This window comes from Lethenteron reissneri, chromosome 17, assembly GCF_015708825.2.
Source record: "Lethenteron reissneri isolate LAM-NWPU_2019-01 chromosome 17, ASM1570882v1, whole genome shotgun sequence".
In the NCBI taxonomy this organism is placed as follows: domain Eukaryota; kingdom Metazoa; phylum Chordata; class Hyperoartia; order Petromyzontiformes; family Petromyzontidae; genus Lethenteron; species Lethenteron reissneri.
In genome coordinates, this window is record NC_083795.1 from 11,412,927 (window position 1) to 11,440,235 (window position 27,309).

At 49.1% G+C, this 27,309-nt stretch overlaps 1 protein-coding gene across 1 annotated transcript in view; it reads right to left on the reverse strand.

The window, feature by feature from the left end:
* LOC133343488 (slit homolog 2 protein-like) overlaps window positions 1-27,309 on the reverse strand; it is a 187,947-nt gene that overhangs the window by 146,659 nt on the left and 13,979 nt on the right. The window contains 1 exon segment of the mRNA XM_061553143.1: window positions 18,345-18,416. Coding sequence (XP_061409127.1) covers window positions 18,345-18,416 — 72 coding nt within the window.

Here is a 27,309-nt window from a genome sequence, read left to right on the forward strand (position 1 = left end):
ATACAAGAGATGTACAAATCGTAAAACTTCTTTGCGTGTGAATATCTGGATGGAAACCCGGTTATTTTCTCCGCTTGATTGACTGGAATTCCATAAAGCTGTCGCTTCTCTCGCGCTCCCTCCTTTTACCCCACCCCCCCGCTGCCCCCATCTCACCCACGCCTCCGGCCTGGTGTCTCCATGTACCCCAGTCACACTGCCGCCACCCCCCTCCTTCCAATCCATTGTGTCACTGTCAGACCGGGGCCAGAGGTCAAAGTGACAAGACGTGCCCGCACGTGACAGGCGTGACTAAACCTCTGCCAATATCTTTTATTTTGCCCTCCCTTCCTGCACCCCCACCCCCCCTTTCATTCGACGCTCCCCGGTGGAGCGTCTGTCGCGTGTACGTCGCAGATGCCCGGTCCGCCGGCCTGCAAGTGGGCATCAAGGTGTTGCCCTCAGCCCATGACTGACCATCTCTGCCCATGACTGACCATCTCTGCCCATGACTGAACCATCTCTCTTTATCCAGACTGTGTACATATCGAACACCGTACATGCTGTAATGTAACCGTCTAGATGATGTGCGGGTCACACCGGTTTTTATTGAGATACACTTTTTGGATATATTTTGTCTTTAGATGCTGAACTAAAAACAATAATTCCATTGGATATGTATGAATACAAATTGTGTTGTAATTGTATATGAGTACACATTGTACACGTGTTTGTATTGTATCAATGAGTGGTTCTTATGAGTGTGGGCAGCAGCAGCACAGCGTACAGGTCTCAGACCACAAGACTGGTCCAAACAAAACCAACGTGCCAATTAAGATAACCTGTTAACAGCAAAAATCACGTACGTGCTAAGAGCTCAATTTCTGGCAGGATATTTTCCAATTTGCTGGAAGACCGGAGTATGCACGCGACAATTAGCCACGCTTATAATGAGAGGCATACTGAACAGATCCGGCTTAAATTTAATTCCACATTTCTTGTCATGTAAAGCAGCATTTCAAATGCCAATTCTTCCTGCTCTGTCTGCAACGGATCACTCGGTCTCTTCCCTATATCCTTGACTCCACTCTCTTATCCGCGGTGTGCCACGGGTAGAACAAAAAAAATGATGGCAGCGTGATAAAGCTTGCCTGGAGAATGCCAAGGGGAGGATGGTAAGGAGCAGTGACTTGGGAGGACAACTCCCTGCGACTGGCCGAACGCTTCGCAGAATCGACTCACCGTCACGCATGGTCGCTGCGGGGTTTGCCGATTGCAAGGCCTTGTCGACGATTCCTAACGGACGCCGCTCTCCCAGAGCTCTATCGATTCGGAGCCGCATCCCACGAGATGCCCATTCAGTGCCATACGAATCATACCGAGTCACGAGAGATTTGACGAAGCACGGCGACGTCTCAAGAAAGTATCCTTATTTTTTTAAATCCTTTATATTAAGTTCACTTGCTTGCGTGCTTGCTTGCTTGCTTACGACCGTGCAAATCTTTCGGTCGTTTTTTAACCCACTTCCCGTCATCCAATCGAGCTGATATTTGGCACACAGACTCGTTGTGCGTGACAATTAATTTTCGTGAAAAAATTTTTCCCAAATTTTATATGGTTGTGGAAAAATAATTAAATATTTAATTACCAATTGTTTAAAGGTGGCAGACAATCATCTGACCCATAGGTGGTAGCCATCTCAAGCCAGAGGACGAGAGGATTCTAGCCGCCCCGATGCCACGCATATAAAGGATTTATAGTGAAAAACTTAGTTTTTACGGGTTAATTTTTTTCAAGGCTACATTCGCGTCGTCATCTCCTGTGAATGCACCGAATGGTTGGCGAGCATGTGTGATGATTGACAACGTGGTCGGCTTCTAAGTGTGTGCGGTCGCGTCGGGCAGCTGGTTGTCAGAGTGGGGAAGCTGACATGGGCAGCTCAAATGGAATGTTGAATCGGTTGTGCCAGAAACAAGTAAATTGTTCATTATCTTGCCAAAGTATCGGCGTTTCTTTTTAGCGTCCCGTAGAACAGCATCTACACATTCGTCACTTAGACATTTGGAAAATGATATCTATACAATTGCTGCTTCTCTAACTGTCGCCAATGCATTTGTGAAAAGCTCAAAGGCATGCATTTATATTTCAGTCAAATTAGTGAATGATGACTTTTTTTCTGTTGTTTTATTCAAAGACTATTATTTTTCCCATTACTGCCATCTGGTCGTCCTCTCATTCCAGACATCAATTTAACTCCAATTCGCTTCCTTACAAACTTTCATCTTTTTCAAACCATATACACCCTTCCCCCCAAATGTGTACAGCATCTTGAGATGCAGTCGCATGAAGAAGCCTCATCACCATCATTATCATCATCAGCCATGGCCAATCCACTGCTGGGATGAAGGCCTTCCCCAAGCCACCACTAACTCTCCCTCCATGTTTAACATGTTGGCTTTCGCGACCAATATTATTCATAATAAACGTTTTTGGGTTAGATCTCCCTCCATGGTTATGCGATTTAGCGATCCACCTGCTCCATCTCTACACACGAGATGCTCTCATTGCTCCTCCATCTCTACACATGAGCTGATCTCCCCACTCCACCTCCACACACAAGCTGATTTTCTCATTCCATCTCTACACACGAGCTGATCTCCCCACTCCACACACAAGCTGATTTTCTCATTCCATCTCTACACATGAACTGATCTCCCCACTCCACACACAAGCTGATTTTCTCATTCCATCTCTACACATGAACTGATCTCCCCACTCCACACACAAGCTGATCTTCTCATTCCATCTCTACGCACCAGCTGATCTCCTTTCTGCATCTCCAAGGTTGATATTCTCTCGGGCGCATATTGCATTACCGATAGAAAAAAAAACCTAACCGACAAAATGTTATCGCTGCATAAGATCTATTCACTGATTACCACGTACAGGGAATACTGTTTGTGGTGTGGGAGGGGGGAAATTCCACCGTTAATAACCTTATAAACGTAAAATTAAACAAATTATTTTGGTTATAATGTACAGGCGCACATGCACAAATAACGCATTGAATTCCACGCTCTCGTCAATAAAACTTTGGCCTTACTGGCAAAAGCATGTCTTCACGGCACAGTCTCCACCCCTTATCCACTCTATCCCTCTGGTTTCTCCATTTAAGTGCAATGAAGAAGGGCCATTGCTTGAAACGTCACCCGCTATATACCTTTCCTTTTAAGGCCGCAGTGTGCGTTCGACGAGCGTCTTGCGTTTTGTTGTTGGTGGCTTGTGGCCATGTGCCGCTACACGTGTTTCTTTTCAGAGGCACGGGAGAGTTGTGATGTGACCCAGCCAAATCAAAGAGGTGAACAGCATTGCCCCTGCAGTTTAACCTTTGGCCAAAGCCTCATCATAATTCAGAATTCCAGACCAAATACGAACTTACGAATTTATCTAGCGTGGCTGCACCACGTACACTCAAGTTTCTCTCCACTCAGCTATAACCTTCAGAAGAGCCACACGCTCGGGAAAAAGTGGTTAAAATGTAAATTTAGCATGAAAAATAAATCACCAAAGTGTATTCCAATTTGTTCAATCACTGCAATTGTCGTTTTATTTGCACCCATACGCATATTTAATGCGGGTGGATTGTCAGAGCCTGGATCGTTAAGGCCGTTAGTGTAAATATCGTATTTTACAAACTACAGCCGCGGTGTTTAATAGAATATTCTAATAATCCATTACGGTAGAGTAACTGCTCGATCATATAAGCACACACAGCAATACATCTCCCGCTACGGCTTAATCCAACATCCAAATAATTACGCCCTTTCTCTTGCATTCTGTGCAGAATATATAAGGGTTCTCTACAACAGGGGCAGTCCAAGTCAAAACGACTCCGTGACTCTCTTCTCAAAAACAAGCAATGGCATGGCACTCATCCACACTATGACTTGTGGAAATTCCACATTACAATAGAGGGGATCTACACATTTACGTATATAAACAAAACTAACCAATTTAACTTAAAAAGGCACGTGCAAATATGCACACACCCATACACGCAAAGGCACAGATCCCACGTTAGCCGTTGGGGCAAGTGCTGTTAGCGAGCACCTATAAAGGCCATCACAGCACACAAAGCGGGTGGTCTTGTCAGATGGTCTCCCCATTGCTGATGCTTACACAGCATACCAGGTACTCATTTGAGGCTGAATCGACCTAGGCGAGGCCCGGGACCGGAATGGAACTCGACTTGCCAGGTTCGTAGCGCAGCGTGCCAACCATTGCACTACCGGTACCACCAAAAATAAAGACAAAAATCCCCCGTATAGCTTAAACAGACTGTTGGGGCAAGTGCTGTTAACGAACACCTATGAAGGCCGGCACAGCACGCGAGGGGGTGGCTGGCCAACACCACGCCCGGCCGCCTTTGTCTCCCCATTGGCGATGCTTACACATTGCACCAGGTACTGATTTAAGGCTGCGTCGACCTAGGGGAGGCCCAGAACCGGTTCAAATAATGGTCACTGGTATTAACCGTAAGCGGGAATCGAACCTGGGTCGACAGGTTCATGGCGCAGTTGCAATAACCCCGCTACACTATCACCCCCCCCCACCCCACACACACGCAAACGCATCACAAATTGCGACAATAACGTACATGTTGTATGTCGGCCGTGCAATCTGTGTCCGTTATTCCCGGCTGCTCTGTGTTTTTTCTTCATATCTCTGGCTGTCATCGGCGCTGTCACGTCTGAGTGCTCGCGCTCGCGTTCGACAGCGTCCGTGCGAGGTCAGACGCAGAGCAGAGCCCGCCGAGTGGATGGACTCGATGACCCTCTTCTCCTCTCCACCGCTCTTTGACAAATCCCGGCCCATGGCCCCGTCGTCAATACGCAGCAGCCGAATGCAGCGGAGGAACAGAGGGACCGGTGGTTGGGGGGGGGGCGGTGAACACAATCGTATTGACCCCAACAAATGTCTGAAAGATGGCCAGCGCCCGCCGCGTTTAGGGACCATGAATGTAAATGTTTTCTTCTTGCCAAAGCGGAAGTAAATATTCAACGAATGCGTGTTGTGTGTTTTCCTTAAGTTTAGTTATTATACATTACTTGTGGTTGGGTTTCTGTGTATTCAATCATTTGTTTCGTATCACCCTCTCTTTTTTCATATATATATTTACTCTCCCACAACATGTGCTTGTGGTTCCAGACGATTTTCGCTCTTCGCTTGCTAACCTTTTCCCGACCACACTTAATACGCTATTTAATGTATTATTTGAAGTGGTGACATACAATTAACCAATTTGCTCTTCTACGTTATTGATTTGGCTGCTTATGCTCCATTTAAAATTATCTACATGCTCATTTGAATTTTTTAAAATTTCTATTAAGTGTATTTGTGTGGCCTGTAATTAGCCTTGCCATTCTCTTTGGCAATGTTGAAGTGCAACTGCCATTGTACCCGCGATGATAACGATGATAAACAATGCATTGTGTTGATTTTTTTGTTTAAATCTTGACACTTCGTGGAATTTGTTCGTGTTTTATTGCGTTCATGTAAACCCAGACGAACCAACAAAAAACGAACTCCCATTCTGAACGGGCTCCTACCTGAGCACAAGTACAAGACCTCTGGTACCACCGCTAGGGCCTGAGATTGACCTTGCCACACACATATTATGAGAATCAATGATGTGCCTGCTCTTAATCTCTGCAGTTACTCATTAAAATCGGTTAAGTGTGCAGCCATGAGGCAATGTATTTGGATCGTCACTCTTCACAACACCCCGCCCCCACCCCGTCTCGCTCCTCCGTGAAGAATCATCGATTCTGGAGAGAAATGCCGGTTGAGTGAGGTCGGCTGTACGATGCCCTGGTGGTGATCGCACCATCGAGCCGCGAGTCAAACAAGGGACAATAACCACCGCCTGCTGAAAATTAACATCGGTATTAAAGTCGAAATTATTTCAAAGCGAAGCCTTAAAAAAGACAAAAAAAAAACCCAGCTGTGAACTTAACGCGAATGATCTGTGTCAATCGGTTGAGGTTCGGGGAAGGCACATCAAAGGTAGTGAGTTCCAATGCTCGGCGTAATGAAAGCGGAAAGTGGTAGAAGACGAACAAGAAGAAAAAACAAGACTTGAAAAGAAGTGATCTGGAGCGCAAGTTCATTAAGAATCGGGCGCCGTTATTAAACTTAATGAGTCCTGAGAAGGGAGCTGCACTGGAGGGGCACTCGGCATGGGGGTTTGCGATTGAGGTAGGGCTCCGCTGAAACGTTAGGGAGGTGGGTACGAGGGTGGTGGTAATTACATCCTTTTAAATCCTGAAAAGTCTTTTGTTCATGCACATTCCCTGCCCGTGACTGGGCCAGCTATTTGAGAAAGAGAGGGAGCCCAGGAGCCATGCCCCCTCCACCTGCGTGTGTATAGAGATGCGCAACGGGCCCTCAGCGTTCATGGCGGAAACCGGGAGACACAGCATAACGGATGGCAATAACCTCTCGATCTCAGTCTGTCTATCTATGTGTCTATAAGTATATATGTGTGTGTTTATATATATATAATTCTGCTTCCCCTACCCTTTCATTCTGTCGTCATTGTGCTGGTGTCCCTTTCTACCCGTCATAATCCACTTGTGTGAACTATAAGCCTTGTCGAACAGCATTAGCTCAATACAAAACTCCCGATTCATCGTCCTCTCGCGGGCCTCGTGCTCCTGCCTGAACTCTCTCATTCAGCGTCGCCGGCCCCCCCATCTGCCGGCTTGGAGAACCGCGATCCACCACCGCCACCACCGCCGCCTCCGCTGCCGCCACCTCTGCCGCAGCTGCAGCAGCAGCAACGCCACTCCGCTCGCACGACAATTCCACCTTTTTGATTCTTCCTCAAAAACTCATCGCGACCCAAAAACTCGCCGCTCTCTATTCATGCCGCCTCTCCTTTCTCATCTTCTCCTATTCACACCTCCCGCCCGCCACCTTCTTTGTGTCCTCGTGACCCATAACCCACTTGTTAGCCTCCCTCGCCGTGTTTAGGTGAATTTCACTGGCCAAACGTGAATTTCCTCACTAGTTGGTGGGGGAGGAAGGGGAGGGGGGGGGCCCAGGCCATCGTGGTTGGCAAGAGGGAGGTGTGCGGAGGGGGCAGGGGGTGGGGGCGGGGGGGGGTGCCCTCTCCAAACAAAAAAAAGACCACCCCCGCCAGCCAATCTATTCACACCGCGGTAACCACGGAGATGGACGGCCCCGCGCTCACAAAGCCACGATTTAGCGCCTCGGGTTGCTAGGCGACGACCAACCAGCAGCATGTACGCGCACGCACAGTGCCGGCCGGCCGGGCACAATGTATATGCCCGTGAGCGCACACGTGTGTGCTGTGCGTGTGCCGCGTGTGTGCCGTGGTGCGCGCATGCAGGTACGTGCGCGTGCCCCCTCGTCCCCCCGTGACGCGACGTGGGATCGTTCACGCGCCGCTCCTCCTCCGCCCGATTCCTCGTGGCGGCGTCTGCGCCGTTTCATCGGCGAGGTTTGAAACACGAATCTGGCCATTAAACCCGTAAACGAGACGGGCCGATTACCTCCCTTTCTCAAAAGTCCGCTAACTCCAGGCAACGTGTTCTCAGATTTGCCTAGAGAACGCGGACAAAATTCCCGATCGCACGTGATGCTTGGAACCCGCGCTTGGCCTAAGCGATAATAGTCGCCGAGGTGTGAACTATGCGTTGTTTGTAAATTCCACTCAGAGGCAGGGAGGGGGGAGCGCACGTATGCAAGACGGAGATATCACATTGACCTGGGCCGGACGTGTGGGCTAGAAGGGACAATGGCCGGTGGGGTTGAGACCGCCGGCAACGTGGGGGCCGAAGGAGGGAAGGTGCCCGAGCGGACGTCCACTGGGGAGATCGAGCAATGAAATGCAGGTGCTAGATTGACCTTTGCGAGACCCTGAGAGACGTACGCACGCATGCATGTTGAACTTCTTTCACACCGTGCATAGCCAACCGTGCTAATCGGAGGTGTGCGGGAAGGATAACAAACTAAACACAAAGAGCAGTCCCAAAGAAATTCGTTATTAATTTAGACTTGGTAATGGCTTGGGAAGACCTTCACCTGGCTGTTGATAGATCACGGCTGACGGTGACGATGATGGTGACGAGGAAGGCGAACGGGAACTCCCGAGTGCGTACGGCATTTTAAAGGGAGCACCTCGCTCCTCGCGCTTTGCCACCCAGCAAGTAGCTGCTGCCAAATTATGGCCGAACATCGGCGGTGCAGGCCGCAGGAATCACAGTTCGAGAAAAACCCCGGGGCTCGCCAAATGCACCGCCGACGCTACAAGGCACATCACAGTTTACAGGACTGTCCGTCTTGCTGTGCTGCTTGTCGCTGCCGTGAAGGGGGCGAGAGCCGGTCACGCGAAGGTGACGTCAAGGGTCCCCCCCCCTTTTTTGTGGTCCAGGCCCCCCCCCCCTTTCGCGGTCGCGGCCCGATTCACACCGTCACACTTGGTTAATCGCTGTGAATGGCCGAGTTAACGGGCTGCTTAATTAGCGTAAACGAGGGACAGGGCCTCTAAACAAATATCGTCTGCTGCCACCTTTTCTCTTCCCCACAACGATGCATTTCTCCCTTAAATGTTGTTGCAGTCCTGAGCTAACGCGAATGGATGCAATTATGCCGCGGCATGACAGATTCATCACAGTCGCGCCGTGAAGGACTTGATCTGTTGCGTCGCCGAACCTCGCTCGCGACGCAAGGTTAAGGGCGAAGACAATCCAAGCACCGTTGCGGCAAATCGTGGCGTGCGTGGGATAACCTTGGCAAAAAGCAGGACCCCGAGTCGATGATGGTGCGAGGAATTTAAATTGATAGAATTTAGCCCAAGATTTACGTGCATTAAAGCCTTGCCATTTTCGCCGATAAATCTGCTGAATGAGATGCATCTGCTTGAAAGATTGAGGGAGGTGGGGGGGGGGGTGGTGGCGGCTTCCAGAGGCACAAGAGCAGATGCCACACTTTGTCAGAGCCCTTGGAGGGAAGGCTGGCAGGCAGAAGCCAGGCCAGCAAATATTCATTAACCTTAAGCGTAATGCCTTTGTCAGTTAGGAACCCCGTTAGTCAAACAGAACGAAACAAATAAAGCTCATCGCCGCAGACGAGGCCAAGCCCACGATTCCCAACAAATACTCAGGAAGACGGGCAGACGTGAATTCCAGTAAATTCCAAATAACGGAACGCTAGGCTCCCTTTCACCTTCAGGGACAGGGGCTAAAAGCACGGGGAGAAAAAAAAAAGACAAACACATTAAGCACAAAGCACGAGAGGCACAGACGGGCCGCGATAAAAGATAGAGAGACAGGCAGACAGGCAGCCAGAGAGAGAGAGCACTGAGTGTGTGAGAGAGAGAGAGAGAAGGCGGGCGAGCAAGTCAATAAGAGAGAGAGAGCGAAAGAAAAGACTCATTTACTCTGCGTTTATTAAATTGCTAATTTCTGCTTGCAGAGATTTAGCAGCTCTTTAGCAACCCGTCAAAACTCCATTCAGCGTCTGGTGGGGATGGAAAGGGGAATCAGAGGGAGGAGGAGAGGGGGGGGGGCACAGGGTTTAAAAGTTAATGACAAACTATTTTTTCTCCCCAGGAGGAACAAACTGGCCTTTGTGTCCCGATTCCCCACGATTTAAAAAAAAAAGAGAGACCCCTCTTTTCCATGCGAAGTTCTTCCCCGCCCCGCCCTTCTCCCTTGAGTTTCTCTTGGGGCGCGCGAGCGAGTTGCTATGTACGCACGGGATCTGAGCGCTGGGAACGGGGCTTAGATCACCATGTGCAATTGAGAATAGGGGTGCGGTGCAGGGGTCCTAGTGGGACACACACACACACACGAAAAATGTTGGGGGTGAGATCTCATCTCTGTCATTGATTTATCTAAGCTGTGCCCGAGCGCCGCCGTCGCAAGCCTCTGCGGAGACACGAGCGAGCGGATGGATACAAAAAAAAAACCGCCTTACCTATGAAAACAAAATTACAATATCAAAGGCAAGAGCGCACGCGTCTCTCCCCGAGCGGCACGACGTCGCAGAAGTTTGATCGTGAAGTTGTATTGTGGTTTTATTTTGAGCTCTGAAGGCAGTCACACCGAGTGAACGGAAAGGCAAACAAAAATCAGTCAAAAACAGACGGCGCAGAAAACCGTGTCTCGTCATCGTCGTCTCGTTACGAAATACAGTGCTGTCATTACGACAACTAATTCGATTCAGATTTCAGTTTTTTTTAACCTTCTGGATGTAAACCAGCCCAGACAAAGCACGATGTAAAACTAAAACCAAAATCTATTTTTATTTTACCAGGTGAGGCCCACTGAGCCATATAGCTCGTTTTCAGAAGTGATCTGGCCACAAACGATAGATCAACGAAGTGGCTTATCGCGTGGAAATGTATCGCAGCCAACTAGCTCTAAACGCATGTTTCTAAATATGGATGGGAAAACCGGAGGACTCAGAGAAAAATCCACGCGACCGGGCGTCAGGGATGGGATTGAACCCACGACCTTCTGCATACCCAGCGAGGGAGTTAACATCTCGCTGCCGTGGCGACGTTGCTCTCATTACGTTCGTAAGGTGGACCGCTGTGTGCTTCTTCTTCAGGCCATTCGCTCCCCGGATCCTCAATCTGTGCTCGCGCAGCACTTAGAGCCTGTGCACAAACCCCATTCGCGGTCATTAACTTCACGCCCTCACGGTTATCCGCACGGACATCCCCAGCCCCTTATGTTTCGCTGCATCGCCGCCAACGTAGGTCGGAAGACACGGAACCATCCCGTGGTTGCATATGGGTAACTCAGCTCCAGTCGAAGCAGTTTGAGTATTTTTGTTTGCAAATTTTAACATTTGCATTTACAATGTTACGGCCAGTGCTTGATATCAGCCGAGTCTGTCCATATAGGTGCACAGGAATATAGCACACCATCTTCTGCTATGGCTGTGGCTACTACTACCAGTCACTTGTATGTATGTTGAACTTCTTTCGCACCGTACGTAGCCAGCCATGCTAATCCGCCTACTTAAGCCTACCAGTGACCCAGAACGTATTTCCACAGCTGGGACACCACATCCGGTACAGACTTCTCGCTATGGCTGTGGTTACTAATCACGTGCTGTTTGCCACCAGCACTACCAGCACCACCACCTCCTCCGGTCTACCAGAGACCCAGAAATTTTTAAAGTGAGAAATGGAGCACTGGCGCTGACGCTACCGGCAATAAGTGGACGGCTCGCCAGAAATCGAGGATTTGGGAGCACACGCGGGCGCGCTGCGGCGAGACACAACGCCGACATGAAACACTCGCGCACCTGCTCACCAGCCCAGACCCCCTCCAAATCCATATCCCGCCGACAATTGTCTCGAAATTATGGTGACTGCGTATTACCCCCTCCTCCCCACCGCCAGCACCCCAAGGCTAAATGACATCTCACGGGGGAATAAGCAGCCCACATTGTGAGAGCCTTTCCAAAGCTCACGACTCTGCGTTTAAAATGACAAACGTCCATCAGGCGCCGACACCACCGGCGTTCAAACGGTTTACATTTCAGGTGCGTTTAAACTCACCGTTTAAACTCGCCGTTTAAACTCGCCGTTTAAACTCGCCGTTTAAACTCGCCGTTTAAACTCGCCGCTTAAACTCGCCGCTTAAACTCGCCGCTTAAACTCGCCGTTTAAACTCGCCGTTAAACTCGCCGCTTAAACTCGCCGCTTAAACTCGCCGCTTAAACTCGCCGCTTAAACTCGCCGCTTAAACTCGCCGTTTAAACTCGCCGTTTAAACTCGCCGTTTAAACTCGCCGTTTAAACTCGCCGTTTAAACTCACCGTTTAAACTCACCGTTTAAACTCACCGTTTAAACTCACCGTGTAAAACTCACCGCTTACCTGCTCCACTTCGTGATATTTAAATTTGACTCACAGCCCATTGTCAATCCACTGCTGGACGAGGGCTTTCCCACGCCCCCGTGTTGGTTGTGGGGGTCGTTGGACCCCACTTCCCAGTGCTGGTCGTTGCCGGTTCGGATATAATTCACCGATGATGTTAGCCGTGGCCGGGAATTGAACCCGGGTCACCGTGGTTCATGGCCCAGTGCAGAAACCACTGCTCCGCCCGCCCTCCCCATCCCAATTCATATCAACTATTTCACTAATTTAAAAATGTTTACCAGGTAAGGCGCACTGAGCTGTATATCTCTTTTTCAGAAGCGATCTGGCCACAAATGATAGCTCAACGAAGTGGCTTATGGTGTGGAAATTTAGAGCAGCCAAACACTCTAAACGTGTGTTGGCTCTAAATGTGGAATGGAAAAACCGGAGGACATAGAGAAAATCCACGCAACCACAGGGAGTACATCCAAAATCCAAATATACAGCAGCAGGCGCCAGGGTCGGGATCAAACCCACGACCTCCTGCATACCAGGCAAGGTAGTTAACATCTTGCCACGGTGGTGCCCCTCTCACTGCCGTGGGACACGAGTGAATATGCGGTTGCATTTTGCAAGGCATGCAGAGCTTTTGCAGTCTTAAAGTCTATTTTGGTTTTCGGTTGGCTGCAAAAACCGCCATCGGACGTCGTTTGAAGCGGTTAGCAGCAGTTGCGCGGGGTCAATGAACCAATGATCACTGTTAAATATTTATGTTGTAAAATCGGTATCGGCCCGCGCGTATTTGTTAATGCCGAGCCTTCCCAGAGGTTTTTGAAGTGCAAAGCTGGCGCGATCCCCCGCTGCGATTTTTAAAAAATCCGGATGCCGAGGTGAAGCGGGTGCGATGCAACCGAGACGGATACAGGAAGAGAAGCGGTATCGGGTGACGACGGGGGAGGCACACGTTCATCACGCGGCCTCACACCGCTTCCAATGTCATACGACACACACACACATTCAAAAACAACCACCGCCGCTCACCACTAAGTGGCGGTGACGTCAGCGCGCTTCTTGTGCCAGGCTAGGTGCAATTTGAGGCCACGTAAAGTGTCGGAAGTTCCCACTGGCAGGACGACATGGAACAGACCCAGGTGCCATGGGATGACTGACTGTGATGACTGGCAGATGCACCAACTGTGCTCCTCACTCTGCTAACTTTCTGCATTCTAGTTGCCCTGCACTCCTTCACCTTGTTTCAAGCTCTGGATCACCCTTCGCACTCCCTCAACAGACAGCGCATCAGCCAACCACTTTCATATAGCGGCTCGTTCCACACAGAGATATGCACAATGACCAGGATTAGCGTTGTTTAATAGAGGGCCAGATCTTTATTTCTCACAGAATATTATTGCTTGTGTCGCTGGTAGATTGGAGTAGATGGCACGTGACGAGCAGCTCCCCCCAGAGCGGGAGGTAATAGTCGATGTGGCGCGCCAAGTGTGGATATACATTCCGGGTTGCCAAGGTACCATACCACGTCACATTTGTCTTCCCAGTGCTGTTGTTTACACAATGTTTCAGGGACTCGTGATGAGCCTAAAGTTGACCTCGGGGTAGGCCTAGGACAGGTGTAGTTTGTTAATGATGCAATGCGATGGACAGCAATTGAACCCAGGCCTCCAAGACCTTAACGTTGTGTGCTAATCGCTGTGCCATCGCCACCGAAAAAATGCGTGCACAAAGACAAAGATTCTCCCGTATAGCCTTAACATACCGTCGGGGCAAGTGCTGTTAGCGAGCACCTACGAAGGCCGGCACGGCACACGAGCGAGTGGACGGCCAAGACCATGTCCGGCTCCCTTTGTCCCCTAGTAGCGATGTTTACACATCACTCCAGGTACTCATTTGAGGCTGAGTCGACCTAGGGGTGGCCTAGGACCAGTTAAACAAATCGTCGCTGGTGTTGGCCGCAAGCGGGAATCGAATTTGAGTCGCCGGGTTCGTAGGGCAGCGCGTTAACCACTACACACGTACACACACGCGCGCGCGCACACACGCACACGCACACACACACACGCGCACACACGCACACACACGCACACACAGCTCGAGCGACATGCGCGTGCAGGTCCGTGAGCAAGCCCGGGCAATGGGCACCTCCACAAATACTCCCAGAGCACGCTCGTTCCGTTACCGCTCACACACCCCTTGTGCATGCACGCCTGCGCAAAGCGAAAGGCAGCCACCAAAGCGTGACACTTTTAGAGGGCCCCCATGTGTTCCAAATGGCAGCCAACTGCTATAAAATGACCCATGGCTACAGCGGCAGCAGCAGCAGCAGCGGCGGCATCGTCCCCTTTAATTTAGGGGCGAAAACCAAGCACGCGGATCTGCTCAAGCCGCGCTTGAATCTCAGCGCTGGAAGAAGCACGGATCGAAATTAGATCGGCGGCCGTCACACTCTCGTTAGCTACTTCCACAAATGTCACCGGACATAGCCCCCCCCCCACTCAACCCCCTCGCCAACCACCACCCCCCCCCCCCTATGACCTGTGATACTCTTCCCGGCGGTTGTCGCCGTCCCCCCGTGCTCCACATCTCAGTTGACGGCGGCAACTCGATCACCCGCGAGAGAATTTATACCCGCGTCGTTCAAAACACGGAGAACTGTAAAACCTGGTGAGGCCGTCTCGTCTCGTCCACAGCTTCAACCAAGAAGAAGTTGAGTTGGACACTTTTACTTTCACATCGTTACAACCACATCGGGGGCGGGGGGGGGGGACATTTGTTGAACCTTTTACGCCACTCGACTGCAAGAGATGGCGACGACTTGGCGAAAGGCTCTTTACCTAGCAGCGGATTAATCGTGGCCTATGATGATGATGATAATACATCAGCATATAACAACTATGTGCCCCAGACACCGAATAGATACATATATATGTGGCGTTCTGCGCAAAAGTCAGCCTCAAACATAGCGCTCAGGTAAATATAGGGTAAGCGCCTCTCCTTTCAAGCATGTGTATATATTCATGTGAGCATGTCCATGTCCCCAGGAATAGTAATTTGGCAAAGTGTGAACGGGAGGAACGTGGGTTGGCAGGGTCGGTGTGGTGAACGAGTGTGTGGAGTGGGAGGGGGGGTGGGTGGCAACTCAAGCAGAGAGAGCGACATCCGATAGGGATACAAATGCCAGTACATCGAAGCGGCTGTCAGTTTCACGTCTCGTTACAAGCCGCTCAGGCGGCGAGCGGGGCCCCTAATCGGCACGTCAGGCCCGGCACAGCGCGGCGGCGGCGCACAGCAGCGGGCAGGCGGCGGGCCCTCCCCTCCCCGTTGCGGGAGAACGAGCCGTGGCACCCATGCCGAGCTTTTGTCGCGAGCGCGAAATAACGATGCCACCTCCTCCTCCTCTTCTCTTCGCGAGCGCCCCGGACGCCCGATCGCCCTAGCCTGCCCCCCCTCCAATTATGGGCAACTCAAGGCCTGTTTGTTAAGACCTCCCCCCCCCCCCCACACTCTCTCTTTGACAAATAATCGTGGGAGTTGTGTCACCGTTATAAAAACAAAGTGACTTGCGCAGGTACGTACCGTCACGCGCCCGCTCGCTTAAACGGATATTTCGCACGCGTTTCGCCAATTACCGTGGCCAGGACTAACAACGGAGCGGAAGCTGGTGGCGGAAACGCCGCGGTGGCGAGATGTTCTCTCCCTCGCCTGGTATGAAGGAGGTCGTGGGTTTCATCTGGACTCTGACGCCTGTGTATTTGGAGTTTGCATGTTCTTCCCGTGGTTGTGTGGATTTTTCTCCGGGTCCTCCAGTTTTTGGCTGCTATAATTTCCCGCACGTTATGCCACTTCGTTGAGCTACCACTGTTGGCCAGGTCGCTTCTGAAAAAGAGCTGTAGAGCACAATGGGCCTTACCTGGTAAAATAAAAAAAAATAAGTTGAAAGTTTATGATGTGCAGGTGTTGGGTGGGTTTTGATTGTAAGACCCTGGGGGATGGCGATGGCTTGGGGTGGCCTTCATCCAGCAGTGGATTAACCATGGCTGATGATGATTATTGCCGATTACGAGGAGTGTAACGAAGCATTGATTCATTGGATAAAATAGGTTCTTATGCTCACAATGCATGCATAGGATCATCGATTGAGAATTGATTGTTTACAAAAATGTATTCCAACAATATGCTAATGCGTGGGCTAACTGGTTAAGCAAAATGTATATACGAGACCACGAGCAACACACCTGGCCACCTTTATCTCCCCAACACTGTTGGGTACACACCGCACCAATTACTCATTTAAGGCTGAGTCAAATTCGTGGGAAGCCCAGGACCGGTTCAAATAGTCGCCACTAATAATAGCACACAAATTCACACTTACACCCACACGTGCAAAAAATACACACATCTCCCAACAGAACAGAGCTTGACACGTTAAGGTTAAATTAAGGGAAAAAAATGTAGTGTTCCATCCTGCGTGCAAAAATCTATACATTTGCACAGATGCGCCTTCGCCCTGAGATGCCCCCCCCCCACCTGGGATGACTACGCGAGGGAGCTTCCGGGAGGTCAGAGCAGCACCTGCCCCCAAGCAATTTCCCACGGAGAGGTTAATGAGGCTGTGTCTCATCATCATCATCGTCGTCGTCGTCATGGCGGCGCTACTTGCGATGATGGCCAACTCTGGGACCGGGGCGGGGGGGGGGAGAGAGAGAGTGGCGGTGGCAGTGGCGGTGGCCGCGCTCTCAGGAGAGAGGTCGCGGCACGCGCGCGAGACGGCAGCTTCGGAAGGGAAGGGGCCACAAGGCTCGTGGGAAATGCGCGAGAGTCATCGATATTTGAGATGCGCCCAGCGAGACAGCGAGACGTCCGATGACCTCATCGCTGAACTGTAATCTCGGGAGGGGAGAGAACGCGAATGACCGTGCGTGTGTGCGCGCGCGCCGCTGCACGTGCGAGGGTTTTTAATGGGCACGCACGTGCACCGGGCCTGCACATGCACGAACACAAAAAAAGCAAACCGCACTTATTCCGGCGCACTGCTTCACGTAATTATTGTTCACGCGGCAGATTATTTTTTTCTCCCTCGCTAATTTGAAATCCTCCCATACCAGATGCCCTTTTATAATGGTAATGAATTTGTTTCACACCACCACCACCACACCATTCCCTCAATGATTTATTAATAGATCGCGTTAAAAATGTATGCGAATAATCTAAGCGTAGCGGCGATGTTTTTGTTTTTAATCAATGTGCGGGTCCAATTCTTTTTAGCACGTTCTCTCTTTTTTTGACACTTTATTTTCTCGTTTATTTATATTTCCAAAATCAGCTGCCACAAGTGCATTCCACCCACACCCCTACCCCAAATCTTATCTGCATCACCTGGCACTTCTTATCAGCATTGGCATTGGGTTGCATGTTTGCCAAGCCTGTCCAATGGCCTCTTTGGCTCGAGATGGGCCTATCAGATAGCGGGAGATGGATTGGTGAGCAAACAGCCCAACGGCCCGATAAGCTAAAAATACCCTTCAAGTTACCCGCAGATCTATTGGAAGCGTTAACTTGCCGCATGGCATCGTTTGAGGCCGCAGACCATCACCCCCCTCCGGCGACCACCTCGCTCTTAATCCTCGCCAAGACGATTCGCCCGGTGAGAGGGCCCTCCTTCCCTGCACGAACCAGCCGCCACCACCACCACCGCCGCCGCCGCCGCCTTTAAATCCGATTTAATAGACTTCCGACTCCCGGAGGCAGGAATACAGTTTCAATGGAGAATCCCGCAGGGAGTTGGAGCTCCGCTACGCAAACTGCGCCAGCCTCACGAGCGCGAAGGTGCGCACGGACGGACGGGCGGGCGGGCGGGCGTGAGCGACGTGACGGTAAATCCGCGGGCGCGCTTGGCAGAGAGGTGGCACGAGTTGAAGAGCGCGGGGGGAGGAGGGGGGGGTGGCACGGGTGCGGTGTCGCTGCCAACGCGTTGGGTCGGCGAGCGCTAAAACGGCGCGACGCTTGCGTCCGCCACGAGACATCGTGGCGGAGGTTGGCGCGCAATTCGAGAGAGACACGTAGGAGGCGTTGTGCATGCCGCGCGCGATGCTCAACAGATGACAGACGTGGAGTTGGTCACGGACGTGACCTCCGACGCACCCCGTGTTGAATGCAGTGTCGCAGCGTGGGTTGGCATTGGGCCCTGGTGGTATGAGGAATGAAATGGGGGGGGCGGTGTTTTGAGCATCATACTCCCCCCCCCCTCCGCTCGATACCTCTTCATAGCCCAGTGCCTGGGCCCCTCTTGACCTGTAGGCACCTACGGCGCAGTTGCACTGCCTGCACACTCTCTGACGCTCGATGGCGGTGGTGTGTGTGCGTGTACGCGTGCTGAACTTCTCTCGCGCCGTACGTAGTGAACCGTGCTAATGGGAGTTGAGAAAGAATAAAGGCGGCTGTACTCACAGTCGGGCGAGTTTCGGCGTCCCCAGGAAGAGCAGCTCGGGGAGGAGAGGGAGGCGGTTCCTGTTCAAGCGCCTGGCCGACAACAACCACCACAAGGGAGATGGGGAGAGAAGTCGTGCGCTTTTTTTAATCGTGCAAAGCATCCAGACTCAAGTGCACCTCAAGATGCCCCGTGAGGGAAATCATGTCAACATAAGCAAGGCACGGAGAGAAACAACACACCTCACCTGATGACGGACGCTTGTGTTGCGACCGAAACGTCGTGTTCTTTTATGAAAAAAAATTCTACCCACGTGACTTTACCGAAAGAACCAGAGGGTATGAATCCCTGCAGTCACGAAAGCTTCGAATCGAGATGAAAAACAACATACGTAAATTTCGATTTGAAGCTTTCGTGACTGCAGGGATTCATCTTCTTGGTTCTGTCGGTAAAGTCAAGTAGAATGGAAATAAAATAATAATAAAAAAATAAAAACGTAATAAAATAATTCTCACGACGTTTCGGCCACAACGCAAGCATTCTACGTGACTTTACCGAAAGAACCAAGAAGAAGAACAACACACGTGTGAGGACAAATGGAGCCGTGGTGGGTGCAGCACAAGTTGTCACAAAAGGCGGCATCCTCCCCCCTCTTACACGTGGCGCCTAAAAATATCAAGACGTCAAAATCTGAGACAATTACGATCTAGATACAACACAAGAACATAGTGTGTGTGTATTTATACAAAGGACAGTCACGCAAACCCCATGAGCGGAATGGCGTTGGGAGGGCTTTATTTAGTAGCAGATTAACAAACTGCTACAAGTTTATATATTTCAAGTGCACATATAAAAACAAAAATCCCCCGTATAGCCTTAACAGACTGTAGGGGCAAGTGTTCTTAGCGAGCACCTATAAAGACCGGCACGGCACACGAGGGGGTGGGTGGCCAGCACCACGCCCGACCGCCTTTGTCTCCCCAGTGGCGATGTTTTTACACATCGCACCAGGTACTCATTTGAGGCTGCGTCGACCTAGGAGAGGCCCAGGACCGGTTCAGATAATCGTCACTGGTAGTGGCTATGAGCGGGAATCGAACCTGGAGACTCGAGCAGCACGCTAACCGCCGCACTACCGCTCCCCACATACACACACACACATCCATACTCTACATAGAATACATTACAGTACCTAGTTCAAAATAAATAAGCGTCCTTTTTACGGTGTCGCGAAATCCATTGCTGTACAGTACTTCTATGCTCCCACGTATACGCTCCACGCCTCCACCAAATCCACACTTAGCGGTGTGGTGACCTCTGGTCAAATAACCAAACGTGAAGCGCAGGACGTGGCAAGGGCCTCATCCTCACAGCTTTGCTGTCCACGTGGGTGTGCGATACAACCCCAAGACCCCCCCCGCCCGCAATGAGTGCTAAACGTCTCCTCTAAAGAAGGTCCTGCACTGGGATGTTTGGTCAATTCCATACCCAAATCGACACAGATAATAAATAGGTTTGTCTATAAACGGTCAAATTTGCTTGTGGAGGTTTCACAAAAAAAACACGCAAGTAAAAAACAAGCACGGTAACTCTAGATTTGAAGCTTTCGTGACTGCAAGGATTCATATTCTTAGGTTTTTTCGGTAAAGTCACGTAGGTAAAAAATTTAAAATAATTAAAGTAAAATAAAAATAAAATAAAAAAATAAAAATCACGACGTTTCGGATGCAACACTAGCTTCCGTCTTCAGGTGGAACCGTCACAGCACGATAGCTGTATCAAGTGAGACAAATACCAAGAAAACAGTATTTGTATATATACTGGTTGAGGGTGGGAGGAGCCAAGGTAGGCCCTGCATATTTTTTTAATATGTATATTTATTTTTTAAAAACCCACACACTCTTCTAAGCAACACGTTAACGAGGCTGTAACGGCTGTGCTAATTTTATCCCCAGAGGCAAGGTGCTTAAAAAAAAAGAAAGTTTGCTAATGGCAGCGAAACGAGGCGAGGCGGCGAGATTAATTACGCTCCGCTCTCTCCGCCGATGGATGTTGATTCATCCGAGCATCTCTCCGGCGATTCAATCTGCGTCACAGTTACACCACCAATACGCCGAGCCTGATGGGTTCTTTTACTAGAAATCCCTCCACCATCCGGTCGTGTCAGGTGGGAAAAAAGCAGTCTCAGTCTTGAAGTACAATGTGACAAAAAAAGCACAACTCCCCAGAAGCCCCTGCTCCACAAATTCGCTATTTATGGAAACTGAACGCGGTTAAAATTCACTTTATGCACGTATATATATATAAAAAAAGGAAACTTTAACAGTTCATCAATTCAAGATGAGCAGCCGAGAATGCATAAAAACGGAGCACTGCGTAGGAAAACTAAACTACGTAAACTATTGTTTATTTTACCAGGTAAGGCCCATTGAGCTATGTCGCTCTTTTTCAGAAGCGACCTGTCCACAAATGAAAGCCCAAAGAAGTCGCTTATCACGTGGACATGTATAGCAGTCAAATACTCTAAACGCGTGTTTCTAAATGTGCAGGGAAAAAACCAGAGGACCCGGAGAAAATTCCATGCAACCACGGGAAGAGAAACATAAGAACTCCAAATTATACAGCCGTCAAGGTTGGGATTGAACCTATGACCTCCTGTATACTAGGCGAGGTAGTTGACACATCTCGCACCCGACATATCTGCAGGTGCAAATTATCTCCGAAGCTAAGCAGGACTTTTGAGCCTGGCTCACGCTTGGATGGATGGGCAAACGGGAGACCACCGTGCACAAACAGGTTGCTATTGGCTGCTGCGGAGCGATGTTATTAGTAGAGAGCAAGGCGGCAAAATCCATTGTTGTTCTCTACCGGCACTCAATGAGGCTTTTCATGGGTAAATGCAATGCAAAATAAATACTTTACAACCCTTTGTCAATGCACTGGCAGATGAAGAAAGGGGGCCAGTAATGTTACTTACAATCACATGATTAATGACACAATACCCGTTGTAAAATAGCACTGATGCCACGCCTTGGCCGGCGCTCTGCTTATTGCAACATGCGTTGCCTATTCCTGTGATGTTATCGCCAAGTCACGTGGTCTTGCATTGCCCAGTAAGCTGTAGACATAAGCCTTTATTGGCAAAGAATACTAACCGACCCTAACTGGTGTGCAGACAAATGGTGCAGGAAATAAAATGTCGACGCCACGGATGATTTAGGAAATTGACTTTTCGCTCAAATACAAACTAGACCTCTCATCGTGTGACTGTGGCATTTGTTTTATGTCAAATTCAATGCATTTTCTTGAAGATTTCAAGAAGCATAATTGTTGACCTTTGTGCAACGGTAACATCCCGGCAGCAAGGCGTACTATCGAGCGTGCTTCTGCCAAGAGCGTGCATTGCAAGTTCATATAATCGATCGAGGAATACATCCACAGGTTCGCTATTGCTTTGTCAAGTACTCTCATGGTTTTTTGCAAAATGATGAAAACTGTCACAATATCATATCAATAAAGAGTGCTTCAGATATCAACAAAGCTTTGTTGATACTACAATCCTTCGTCAATACACTGCTGCATGAAGATATCCCCCTACGCCATGTCAATTAATGAGATTGCAAGACCATACTTACTTAACCACGCTAAACAGTGTGGGTTGGTGAAGCCAAGGGGGTGGGGCGGAGGGGGGTGATGCAGAATTGGTTTAAAATACCTCTCGCCACCGAATTTAGCCACAGTTAGTCATCAAACCCAGTTTGTCAGGTTCATAGTGCGATGCGCTAACCACTGCACTGCAGCCAGCCCCCCGTGCCCCCCATCGACATGCCAAGTGTTGATACCTAACGCGACCCGTCCTAGGAGGCAGCTGGCTCACAATTATCGAGTTGCAATTTCAAATCCTGGATAGGGGTTGACTCAGCCCATCATCCGCGCACCCTGGCATAGGAATGTGGAACTTCCACCGCTGTAAATAGGAGATGAGCACCAATGCCTCAATGCCTCAATGTTCGTTTGAGCAGCAGGAGATCACTTTGACTCTGCTGATGCGGCTACGGCCAAGCGTCATCGCGACGTTAACAATCTTTGGCAGCGGTACTCGAAGCGGCAGCCACTTGGATGAGCGCTGTGGTCGCATCAACTTCTGCCGCTGTTATTTTTGCGCTCACAATCATGCAACAAAAACAACGATAAATCGGTACGCCACGCCAATTTTTCCGCAAAATGTGGAGCAGCGCTGAACCGAAAACCACGTTCCAAAAAAGAGGGCCCTTGCTGTGCTCGTCAAAGCCCCCTTCTGTCTCGCCGTGACAAAAACGGAACGTGCTTGTGCCCCGCAAACAATCGGACGCTGCGTCCTCGCATCAGACGGACATCAGGAGATCCCACGGGCGGCTAGTGCGAGTGACGTTTATATTTGTTGACACCAATTTCTGGAAATTGCAACAACAAAAACCCGTCCAGCGAAAATGTTAAATTGTTGATGGCGGAGCCCTGGCCAAGTTCGAGACGCTCGATCTACCGGCACCGATGTTGCACCCACAGAAAACGTCCACATCCAACGTAGGCAAGGACGTCAGTTCGATTGGCAGCGCATCGGCCCTCATGGAGACCAACCCTCAATCCATAACCTAGATCCATTCAGTGTTCAATTCAAGTAACTGTAATCGTCAAGCCTGATTTTATTTTGTTGTACGTCAAAAAATTCGCACCATACATAATCGGAGGTGCGGGGGAAGGACAACAAACAAAAAAACGAAAAGCAATTCTAAAGAAACGAGTTTTCAATGGAGATTCGTTTGTTTCAGTGCTCCGTGATTTGTGGATATTTATAAGCCACTGCGGCTTTGTTGCCTTACGTAGCCGTGTGTGCGGTGTGATTCCCAATCGCGACTTGCTTCAATAACGCACCACCCTCTCATCTCTGTGGTCATGCGCATGCCCCACTTCTCCAAATAGTGTCTTAAGATATAGCTCCATTGAGACGCTATATGAATCGCAATTGGATTGTATCATATGTGAATGGACAATGTTAATGCTGCCAATACGGTACTTCTAAGCTTGAGTGTTTGGAAAGGATACAATTTTTTACATCTATTTACCAGTGACTTTCATGTGAACATGATAACCTAATAACATATATGCTTACATATTATTTGGGTCTTTCCGGTAAAGTCATGTCGATAGAACAATGAAAGAATAAAATTGAAGTGAAATTCTTATATTTTTATTCACTTTATTTTAATTTTTATTATTTTATTGTTCTATCTCCGTATCTTTGCCGAAAGACCCAAAGAATATGAATTCCTGCAGTCACGAAAGCTTCAAGTCAACATTTATGCTTACAATTAATGTGAATCATATACACTTGTGGACAGCTGCAGAATGTCAGACAGGGCTGCGTCTTCGAGTCTCAACAATAATGGGTCTCACAAAGATGCCGATGACGCTTCTCCAACCACAGTAATTGCATCTCCAGATGTTTCAACGGCAAACTCATGAAAGATGCTTAAATCCTGCCGGCCCACGTGCTAGTTTCCTCGGGTAAACTGCTCAGGAGGTCCCCAACAAAGCATCCGCCTGTCCTGCAGCAAAGAAATATCGCTCGGTTGCCACTCTGACTGCTGCACGGGCTAAGCCCCTCTGCACGAAGAGGGATTAAAATGTATCACGATTGGCTGTCAAAACGTCCGGAGATGAACGTTTTGAGAAGCATGATGATCATCATCATCATCTTGGTGAGATATTTCCTTCCCCATAATTGTTCGGATAATTATTTAATTCCGGGTCACATCTTGGTCACGTGACGTAGATTTGGGCAACCGTGCGGCATAATTACTCTCCTCACAGGCCACCTCAAGCAGTGTCAACGGCAAATCCGTCTTGCCATTGTTTTGGGTCTTTGCGCAGCTTGACCCCAGGATATTGCCGCTGAGCTGCGACGCGGCCCCGTGGGCATGGTGCCCTGTGTATTTAATGGCCGTTTGGGCCACAGGGAATGGAGGAGGTGAATACAGGACCTCGGTGCGAGAGCAGCCCGCGGAACTTCTGAGCCAGCGTTTCTCAACGGCAGTCGGTTCAATCGTGACCCACCCACGCTAAATTACATGTGGGTAGGCAATATTGGTGAAGCTAAGAAGGTGGATTGTGGTGTAAGGTTTGTCTGTGAGGACTGGCGTTGAGAAACATTGCCTTCAGCGATTCCACTGGCATCTCCGAGACAAATGTATACATCCACCGTAGAAAAACAATCGGGATTAAATTAAGGGACGGAATAAATAAATTATAAAAATCAGGTAAAAATGTTCTTCTTGCCCAATCGCAAACTAGCATGACTAACCACAATAAAAAAAAAATTTACGCGTATCATAGAGGGCACAAGAGCGGCTTAATTGCAAAGGCTAAATTATAACGGAGGAAATTGCGGCTCAGGGTTAATGACAGCCTGCGCGGCACAGCTTTGTGACTACGCGGCCACCACCGCCGCTCTGCTCACCGCTCGTCGTGCGGCAAAGCGCACAGCCCAAGCGGAGCCCCCAGCAGAGTCCGTTTACGACAGCTCAGAGGGTAATAGGGGCTCGACGACACACCGTCACGGACACCGCTCCAATCTAAGCCCTCTGTGTAGAAAATAAAAAGAATAGATAACTTCCAGCTGGATGAAGTTCTCACACCGTGCTGTGTCGGTAATGGGAGTTGTTGGACCATACTTCACCATGCCGGTCAGAGTGGGTTTGCGAGGCAGGTGGGGGAGGGGGTACAGACACCCAGGATTGGTTTAGATGTCACCCACCTACTGATGTTAGCCGCGGCTGGGAAACGAATTCAGGTCGCTCGAGTTAACAACATAGTGCGAGAACCATTGCACCACCACTCCCGCGCCCTACCTTCGATGTAGGTAAAGGTGTAGCCCTGCCACTACTGGCTCACACCACTGCTCACGAAAATGCCTCCACCAGAGGGAGCTATACAGCCTCTATTTGGGGGGTGTTTTTGGCCTACTCTTCCATGCTAGCGTAACATATTAGATTAGTCTTCTTGGTTCTTTCGGTAAAGTCAAGTAGAATGGAAATAATTAAATAATAAAAATAAAACATTTCAAGAACAGGTCTGTCATTCAGACGTTGTCTTTCTGACAGACCTGTTCTTCACCTGAGGACGGCTGCTTGCGTTGTGGCCGAAACGTCGTGAGAATTATTTAATTATGATTTATTTTTATTATTTTATTATTTCCATTCTACGTGACTTTACCGAAAGAACCAAGAAGATGAATTCCCTCCAGTCACAAAAGCTTTAAATCGAAATATTAGATTAGAAGGCAGCACCCGCACTTTTCTCTCGAGACCCAATTATCATGACTTAAAGCTTTCGTGACTGCAGGAATTATCATGCGCACTGCTTCTTGTAGCACGAAGCATCTAAGGGTTGATTCAGGGCTAAGTTGTCACAGTGATGAAAATTCAAATTCATCAGATATATTTTTCTGAAATCGTCTCTCCAAAGCCAAACAATGTTGCAAATCACCTAACCGATTGGTTTTTAGCCATTTCATTCAAATGTCAATCGGGACTCCAGCGTGTACAGAGCGGAGCTTGTCGACTTTCATTAGCAGGGGCCATCCAGCCAGCCAGTAGCTTCAACTAACAAATGCGTGTCGCATAATTGGCGGACAAAAAAATTATCCATAAAAAGAAATGACACCCCGACATTCTCACAACGGAGTTTAATATCTGCCAAAGATATCCCACGTACGAAAATGCTGCTTCGTGAGTGGCTGCAATTAAGAAACTACGCCAGTCTAGTCCCTGCATCCCTGACGGTCGGCGCAGACCGTGGGTCTCACCGCACCACCGGTAATTGAAATTGGGTTGGGACGGCCCAAGAGCCGGGGCCGACGCAAAGCCGCCCTGTAAAGTGAGCTCCGCGCGCGTGACCACTCCAGGAGTTCGGGTTGAGCACCGGCACAAAGAACGGCGGACACCCCTTGCTGTGCTGACAATTGTCGTGTGCGTGTTTCTACACTTGCATAACAAGTACATTTAGCATGTGTGCCACTAGTAATAGAACACACGTGCTGTCGTGAAGGTGTCAGGGATTATGTGTGTTCCCCGCCCCCCTTTCCCCCCCCTCTCCCCGAATAATTGCTCCAGAGAGAACGAATGTGCATTCCCGCTCAGAACTGACATTCACGAATATTGGTCCCCTTTCAGAAATATTTGTGCTCCCTCTTATTTTTGAAATGGACTAATCTTTCCTTGCATTACCGTATATCCGTGCATTTTCCACTAAATGATTTATTTGAAGACCCGAATAATTGCTCCAGAGAGAACGAATGTGCATTCCCGCTCAGAACTGACATTCACGAATATTGGTCCCCTTTCAGAAATATTTGTGTTCCCTCTTATTTTTGAAATGGACTAATCTTTCCTTGCATTACCGTATATCCGTGCATTTTCCACTAAATGATTTATTTGAAGACTGGTTGCCCAACTTCTTCATGAACTGTATGTTGCACAGTTTGCTACGTACGGTGTGAAATTAGTTCAACATAAATGCAGCATAATTAAAGTTTTCATACAATGACTTTGGTCCGAAGTTAGTCCAAACTTAACTCAGTTACTAACTCTTGATTTAAAGCTTTCGTGACTGCAGGGATTCATAATCTTGGTTATTTCGGTAAAGTCACGTAGAAGGGAAATAATAAAATAATATGAATATAAAACAATAAAAATTCTCACGACGTTTAGACTGCAACACAAGCAATCATCATCATTATTTCCCTTCTACGTGACTTTAGCGAAAGAACCAAGAATATCAGTTACTAACCTTAAACCAAATTCCTTTTCAAGAGATATATATACAAGTTAGATAAGAGAGGGATGAATAACAGACTTGCATGTAGGGGGCAATGAATGCATGCTGGTAGGAACAAATAATTATAATCATTAGCCTGGGAATTATTTACCTTCACGAATTAATAATATT